General features: G+C 37.2%; 1 protein-coding gene across 3 annotated transcripts in view; it reads left to right on the forward strand.

Annotated features, from left to right (window-relative positions):
• Positions 1–175: 175 nt before the first annotated feature.
• The window catches only part of LOC146454196 (uncharacterized), a 27,041-nt gene continuing 18,618 nt past the window's right edge, over positions 176–8,598 (forward strand). For all 3 annotated transcript variants that reach the window (XR_014859309.1, XR_014859310.1, XM_085095737.1), the window contains exons 1-10: positions 176–284; positions 628–722; positions 1,595–1,778; positions 2,568–2,760; positions 3,159–3,382; positions 4,349–4,456; positions 5,257–5,431; positions 6,184–6,374; positions 7,075–7,197; positions 8,389–8,545. Coding sequence is in view for 1 of the 3 variants with exons in the window: in XM_085095737.1 (XP_084951863.1) it covers positions 231–284; positions 628–722; positions 1,595–1,778; positions 2,568–2,760; positions 3,159–3,382; positions 4,349–4,456; positions 5,257–5,431; positions 6,184–6,374; positions 7,075–7,197; positions 8,389–8,545 (1,504 nt within the window). In the remaining 2 variants the exon portion in view is untranslated. The remainder of the gene's footprint in view (positions 285–627; positions 723–1,594; positions 1,779–2,567; positions 2,761–3,158; positions 3,383–4,348; positions 4,457–5,256; positions 5,432–6,183; positions 6,375–7,074; positions 7,198–8,388; positions 8,546–8,598) is intronic.

An 8,598-nucleotide genomic window follows, 5' to 3' on the forward strand; every position in this document is an offset into this window, starting at 1 on the left:
GGCACGTATGAAATTTTAATGATTTTTAAAATAATTTGAAAATATGAATTGCCTCTATTTCTCCTCCGCACAATTGTGTTTTGTATCATGTTATGACAGAGTGATAACTACATTGATATTAAAACTGTCTGAAACTGGTTCGTTCATCCACTAAAGCTATTCCACTGATGGGATCGCAAGCATTTTTCCCTGCTATCTACCTCTGCATTCACTTCAAGGGAAAACGTCTTATGCAGCACTGCGAAATCATGCTTGCTGTATTCGGGTTTATCGGCTTCTGCCAAGTAAGTTTCTTTTGTCATCCTGGTTTTTATTTTGTAAAATACTACAAACCCAGGTCAGCTCACGGGTGAACAAGGTCTGTGATAGGATCTGCTGAACATAAAATTTGGTCTGAAACCTTATGCGGTTTTGAAAAAGAAACGTTTTGGTGTGGTCACTTTCTAGAGAGAGAATTTTATGGTTGTGCTTGAGTCGGGGATGAGAAACTGTACTTTGGTTACCATTCAAAGCTTTCGTAGAAACTATGCTTTTATCGTTGGTCTTTGGTGGTTTTAAGAAATTAGTCTTGAATGTATGTTTCTGAGGTTTTCAATCTATCTACTTTTGGTCAATCTCTGTGCTTAGGTGTGTCTCGCAGTGGAAGGCGATATGTGGCTGGGAAAAGATCACGACTTAGACATTCAGTTGACAATCACAACTCAGCAGCCACTTATACCAGGGTAAGCCTGATGATAGAGACTGAACTTTCAGTATTTACTTAAAAAAGACGTTTTCCCCAAAGTACTAAGCGCAAGAATACAAGAGGTGTCAATATCGCTAAGGACTTCTGTGCAGTAGATAATTTAAAGTCAGCAGGTGAAACTGAATATTTTGTCTTCCCTAGAATGGAAACAGCTGACTCAACTTTTGTTTAAAGATATAATTTTGAAAAACAATTATCCTTGAATAGATGGTTGCATGAATAAAATTTTTAGACAATTAAATTTACAGTAGTTCTTTTTAAAAAATTGTTATCTGGAGAATCTACTATCTGAATTGCCCCTCCTTATAGTAGAGTTGTAATCTCCCTATTTTAGTTCCAGAAAAGAATTCCTACGTATTAGTACAGTTTTGTTATTGTTTCTCAAATCGTACTTTTTTCTTTAATTTTACTGATTCTTAAAAAATTTCTAGTCTCATTTTTATGTTTATATAGGTCAAAGTTATATGTATGTACACGTAAGGAGAAACTTATAGCGACAATTTGCTTTGTTTGGTAAAATACACAGTATCATATACAATTATAGCCGGTCGGTCAATCTTCAAAATATTGCATTCTTACTAAATCTGAATTCACTAATTCTCTTCTAAGAGGCGGCTGACTATTTAAGTACCACGGTGTTTCCTTTAACAAACTGTCCAGAATTTGCTGAACAAGTATCCTGTATGCAATGGAAATAGTGTGATCAAATATGTTAAGCCTGGTGAATAAATGAGAATGATGTATTAATCAGTAAATTACACAGGCATACTCGGGAAAAAATATTTTCCGAGTATGCCTGTGTCATTTACTGATTAATACATCATTCTCAAGTATCCTGCAATTCAACAGAGATGAAGCAGTTCTTCATGTGGACTACCTGGACAAGAACACTAATAAACAGGACATCAAGGACTTGAATATCACGTTTAACTTACCTCACTTCCTGGAATACCCAAGAAGTAAGGATATCATCATAAATTCGTCCCCGGTACCATTTGCCGTTCAAAGATACCAAGGTCAGCTAGTGGCACAGGTAAACCAGCATTATAGCTAGGTGTTTCCTTAATTAGTTATGCTGTTGTTTATGCATAGGTTATAATGAAGTGGTAATTTGTTGTCTTTGCGGTGCCTTTGTGCTGAGCCGAAGTGAGTTTTTCTGACTAACGTGTTACGACTAAAGTAGCGACCTCCTACACGCAAGGATTTATCTTCACCGGAACTCCTCCTGCAAAAAAACAAACAAACAAACAAAGCAAAGCGAAACAAAAAACAAACAAAAAATGTTTAGCACATTTGCTAAATTTCGAAATCAAACAACTTGAAAATTTTTGTTACAGGAGATATGTATTTACTCGGCTTTTCGTGTAATTGAAAACTAAATGACGATAATGATAATAATTTGATGCTCGATGGGATATTACTTGAAGAGAAAACTAACGCGCTCGCAGCCGTTGTTTGAGCTGACCGCAGGTAATAATTATATTGATGGTAAAAAAAAAATAATTGGTGATTATAAAGGTCATTCTTGTGTAACTTTAAAACACACACTTCATAGCGTTCCACGGTTACCGAGGGATACTAGGGTGGGAATATTACATTTATATCGCTCTGTAAAAATACTACTTTCTCTCGTGTTTATTCATTATGTTTAGGTGTGGAATAACCACTCCAAACCGTCCCGTAGCCCGAAAGTGCTAACAATTCCCAGTTTGCGAAAATGATACACAGTCACAACTACCTAAGTTCTCTTGACTGAATTTCCTGTCACTAAGTTAATAAGCAGTGATAACATGATATTAATTCCAGTTTTCTCTCCTTCAAGTTCGCATATTTAAATCAGTCCCAGCACATAAAACTCGACGTCAGATTGGTGGTCAGTAGAAATGATATGGTGCCTAAAGGAAGTGAGAGCACGTCAGTAGGTCACGTGGATGTGACGTACCACAGAGGAAGTGAATCGTGTTTACAGTATTTTAATACATACAGCACTGTGGAAATATTGGTTTATAATCCTGGTAAGACCACATGAAGTAGTATTCTTGGGTATTGCAATCGGATGCTACTATTATTACAGAGATTAAAATTGATGTTTAATAAGACTCCAACGGCAGAAAAACTCAAGTCCTCAAGATCATGTACTCCGGACCCAATTTCTTGCCTATCACCGCACAAATTCTAGCGACATTGGACAAATTAATCTCTTAACCGACCTTTTATTTGGCACCTAAAACCATATTTCCTCTTTAAATCTTACCTCTTATTGAACTTATTGGCAGATTAAGTAAAAAGTATTAAGTAATTCGGAAAGTTCACTGTTTGCTGTAAAACGCGTTGCTCAATTTCACTATTGACTATTGAGTTAAATCTATCAGGTTATCGTTTATTAATTATTTATATCGTTCCTTCTCCTTAGAATGCGAAGGCTTTGGTCCCTTGGGGATAGGTAACGGCGATATTAAAGAAAGCCAACTGAGTGTCTCGTCTCTGCATAAAGTCGTTTATCACCAAGATGGACAGGGACCTTACAGGGTGGGAATAGAAAAGCAGCGGTACTGGGCTCCAGCCGCTGGTCTTGCATCGCATGACCGTCAACAGTACGTTCAAGTTGATTTCAGGGCACTTAAAGATATAAAAATGGTACGAGAAGGCTAGCAGTGGTGATTACATTGCCTTTTAAGCTCTTTCTGGAAGTCTTTGATATAGATGGATTGCATCGCCATGTTGGTGGTAAAAATAAAAGAAAATTTGCTCACATAGTTTCCATACAAATGGAAGTTAACTCCCAGAGGAGAAAGTCTTATTGTTCCATACCACCGACATGGCCGCCATGATGTAACGTGCAATCAACCTATTGTCACTTTGCTTAGCTATAAAAGACCGGGGACTAAGAAAAGAAAAGGAGAAGCGTGTGAGAATTGCTGGGGCATCTTCGCTTATTCGTCCTGTGTGCGGATTCACAGCTTTATGTCGTTAAGCCTTTACCGTTTTCTTTCTTTTTTTCTCTTGTATTCTTTTCATCATTGATTTATTTTAGACAATGTTACGTTACTCCATTCCATGCCAGTCTCCATACAAGAGCGAGTTCTGAGCTTCTTTATTTATTGTTCAGCAACAAGAAAGAATACGACTCGAAGCGTTTGACTGGTGCGGAGGTCGTTATCACACTTAATCACAGCCAAGACTCTATAATACGTTAAACCTCTGTCCCGGGTTTACTTGGGAGTTTTCACTAAATTGGGAAGTGGTTATGTATTGTTTGTATATGGGAGGTTAGATCTCCGCAGAGGAACTACATCAACTACATGAACTACATCATTTAATCAATCAATCAACCAGTCAATTTTTAAATCAAGCAACCAATCAAGCATAATTTTTTATTTATCCACGTATAATGATCTAAATACTCGTTCAAAATACGTAAGTAAAAAAAAAAAACAATTAAAATTAAGACTACAAATACTAGATATACATAAAAAGTGAACTAAGATAACTGAAATAGTTAAGTAATTACATATAAAAATTTAAAAGTGTCATTTCCAAGCGTCGTCATAAACTTGGAAACATTTTCCTGCCTCAGCTCACGTTCAAACATTTCTTCAACAGATCTCAGCGCAGGGACATCCTCAATCCACGGAACCAATCAGATCACTGCAAATCAAAACAAGCAATGACGGCTATCGTTGGAAAGAATACAGTGACAGACAGGTGAAGGTGCTTGTGACCTTTTAATTGCATATGCATAGAGAAGTTCTTTTTTAGTGCCGCCGTAATTTTCCTTTTTGGGGGAGAGGGAGACGATGATTTTTTATAGCTTTTATCTGGTTATTTAAAATAAGAATGCCCAAAATGGAGCATGATATCACTTAGCGGTTGAGAAAATGAACTTTATTAACTGCAGTTGTAATGTACTGTTCTATCCACTATTTAATTTTTCGTCAATGTGATTGGTTACCAACGTTTAATGTATATCACGTAATATTTTGCCGTATAATGCACTTTCAAAAGAAAAGACAGACTGAAATATGTCTATAATTACCTTTCTCTTTCTCTGTTTTCCTCCAAATAAATGGCTTGTTATCCTGGTGTTCAGTGTAAGACAATGCAAGTTTTCCCCACCAATCTCTCTGTTTGTTTGTAGAGCAACCTTTTGAGAGAAATTGTAGAGCAACTCTTTGTTGCTCTACAATTTCCACCACTACAGTGATACATCAAGAACTCAGCCCTCCCTCCCCCTCATCAATGTTGGTCCGCCGCTGAATAATAGACTAGGTAATCGCCCCGCCTTCAAAGCAACATCGAGTGAGGGGGAGGGGGGAGTGAAGGTTTACTGTTCTCCAGACGATGTTTTCCTTAAGGGAGATTGATATGTGCGCATTTTTCTCGACTTGTTTAGTTCAAGACTGTAGCTTACAATGTCCTTTAAAGAAAAGAGGCGAACATAAGGGTTGCCAATCAGTCATGCATCCTTGAAAAGTTCAATTCATTGATAAAACCTTTTCTTTGACTTCCAGCTGTACGTTACTAAGGGGTTTGGCGTCTCGAGTAAAGTCTTGTTAACAGCAATTCTCAAGATGCCGCTAACAACACGCTGGCTCAGAATCAGCCCGAGATTCTCAAATGGATCAACTGGCTTTCGGTTTGAACTTTACGGATGCCCATCGAAAATGCAATTAGTTGCATTAGAAGGTATGACACAAATTTCCAAAATAAATCCCTGACTGACCTTTCTTTGAAAAGGGTTGTTGGGTGTCAGATTTACGATCACATCTTAACCAGGCTCCTACTGGGAAAGGGGAATGGACACATTTGCAATGCTCCTAGTCACTTTATATTGCATATAAGCGTTTATTCCGTTTTTTAACCACTGAGAAAAACGACAACAACAACAAAAAAAAAACATATCCATTATGGCTTGATTTACGCATATTGCCCGCTCTTGAAAACATTTCCATGTGTAATAAGTACCAAAAGTAAACAGAAGGGTTAAGTTTTTGCTGTATACTCAGTAATTCAAGTATTAGAGAGTTTGCATAATGCTAGCTACCCTTAAGAAATTCTCCAAAAGCTAAGACGTTTCCACAAAATAAAGCCCTTGTTTGTAATTTGATTCTGTTGACCAGTGCTGGTTTAACTGAGTAAAAATGTTGAGCAGCCCTTTCTAAGAGTCTAGAACATGTTTTACAGGATGTGTGGGTGCGGTGTTTTTTTTTTTTTTTTTTTTTTAATTTTTTGATCAAAACCAAAAGTGAAGCAATTTAAAAAAAAGTGGCCTGGAAGAACTTTCATGCGGTGTTGTTTATTGTGATTCCAATGGCTGTTACATCTAGCGTTTCGCGTGATGTAGTCTAGTCATGGACAAGAAAGTGGTATAAGTGTGATACCTTTTTTCATGAAATAGCAAGCATTGACATTTTTCTTCTCATTGTCACTGTGTGCAGATCCCCCTTTGGGTATGGAATCCGGAAGCATCTCAGACAATCAAATTCAGTCATCTTCACAACTGTCTGACCATTTAAGGGGAAAAGGTCGGCTCAACCTTCAAGCCAATTCAGGGGCGTGGTGCGCTACAATAGAAGACAAGGAACGATGGCTTGCAGTTAATTTGGTAACCATGCACGTGATTTCAGCGGTAAGAATATTGATCAATAAATTCAACCCATTACAATTCAATTAATGAGTCATGCAATCAACCAGTCAATCAATCAATCAGTCATCAAGGTTTTTTTTTTTCTGAGGCTCAAACATTCCCCCAGTTGTTATTTTCCGGAAAAAAAAGTCAAATTGGACACTCAAGAAATGTCTTCTTCATGCGGATCTCTCCAGTCAACACTAAGTGGACACTCAATGTGGATACTCAATTATGCCGGTCACCGTCGCATAGACACACGCTACGTTACTGTCTCTCATACGTGGACACACAGCATTTCAATGAAAAAAAATATTCGTAGTTAAAAAAAAAATTGAAGTTTTAACATCCCATGAGAAAAAAACATATCTTAATTGAATATTTGAATATTATCCTAGGCACACTCTAAATGAAGCGCCACACATCAATTAATTCGACAATTCTTCTGATCATATTCTTCGTGGTCCCTGCCACGTACACGCAAATACTTCTTTTTAGTGACCCATAAGCTGATTAACATCTCCCGAACAGACAGATAGTCAATTCTGATCATAGAAACGCGCAAACACGACATATTTAAACTCGCATCAGCATAAACAAACATTGCATGGACACTGAATTAGTAATGTTCATACCATAGTGCACCGCCTTTCCACTGAAAGCTTGTTAATACTAAAGCAATTGACCTTTTTTTTCTTTCTAGGTCTCATCACAATGTCGATTTCCGTTCAATTCCTCAGGCTCGCTTTTCTGTTCGCCGTCATACCATTTGAGTTACACTGTTAAAAGTTCAAAGGTTACATACATGGAAAATGGAGCCAAAAAGGTAGAATGGTAGAATCAGTACTCTACTCATGTGCAGAGTCCTTCAGCAGTGTCGGTGGGACTAACCCGAAAAGTTATTTAACGTTATACTACAAAATTGTTGACGTGCCGATGTACTCCCCTCTAGCTTGTTCCTCTCCAATTTAAAGGAATTCTGAAGAGTTTTAAAAGAGCTAATGACCTTAAATATCAAAAATCCCAAGACAGATGGGAAATTTAAGCTTTCATTTTATTTCACCAAAATGTCAGTAGCTCTTAAAACATACACTTAAGAAGCTTATTTTTCTTTTATTCTCTCTTACGTTAAAAAAATACTTTTTCAGTAGACGTCTCTTACATTTCCCAATAATGCCTAGCATTATTGATGCTTTGACCTCACTAAAATGCTCGAAAAAATGATGGTGTAAGGTGCAAAGTCCTTCGAAAATGTGAAGAAATTGTTTGAACAATTTCGTGGGTGTTTGGTTTGCTTTTATTAGTTTTGTTTTCATTTCAGTTTTGTTTTGTTTTGTTTTTGTTTTTCTTTTTATTTTATTTTTTTTTTTAAGGCAAGTGTAAGTTTCATTGTGAGCTAACCATGTCAGCAACAATGACTTGGGCATCACACACATGGGTTTTTTTCTGTCTCTCGTAACAAGCAAATAATCGATTCCATTTATTATTTACTCGCCCCCTTTGTTATAGATAAAATCAGTGGTAACAGGACTCGTGCCATCCAACTCCGTCTGTAATCATACTCGTGATTACACAAATAGGACTGACTCTTGTGACGCGATGGTCCGATTTTGTTTATCAGTCGTACGATTATAGGCCGAGTTGGACTCCACGCAGTCTTATGAAACCATTAAAAAATATTCTATGAGCAAACGTTGAATATGAGATGGAAGATAGCAAACGAGGTGCGTAGCGCCGAGATGGCTATAATCATCTTATGTCCAATAAGCGCGAATGGAATAATCGTTTTATTAAAAAAAATCCCAGGAATATTGCTAGATCTTGCTGTTTTCGCTTTGCAAGAACAACCAGGAAACAATTTATGGTCCCTTACTCAAGTATGGTATAACGACTGATATACCATGACCGTTAAGCCAATCAAAACTCTGGAATTTCATTAGCACGTGTTTAATAATTATTTATATCCCACGCAACTGTGCTCTCAATTGTAGTTGCTTCTTCCTTATCACATTCTTAGGTCTTTCTTGGAAACTTGCAAAATCACGCCATGGTGAAACATCATCTAATGAAACCCATTCAAACCAGCGAAGTGATTTTCAATCCACGGTGGTTCATCAATGAGTATTGTCTGCGAGTGGAACTATACGGAAGAAAACTCGACCAGAAATGGTTCGGTACGTACGGCAAATTTCTCAATGTGTCGACTGCATGATATTAGTGAAACAAA

This window comes from Pavona decussata, unplaced genomic scaffold (genome assembly GCF_977016875.1).
Source record: "Pavona decussata unplaced genomic scaffold, jaPavDecu1.1 SCAFFOLD_313, whole genome shotgun sequence".
Taxonomy (NCBI): domain Eukaryota; kingdom Metazoa; phylum Cnidaria; class Anthozoa; order Scleractinia; family Agariciidae; genus Pavona; species Pavona decussata.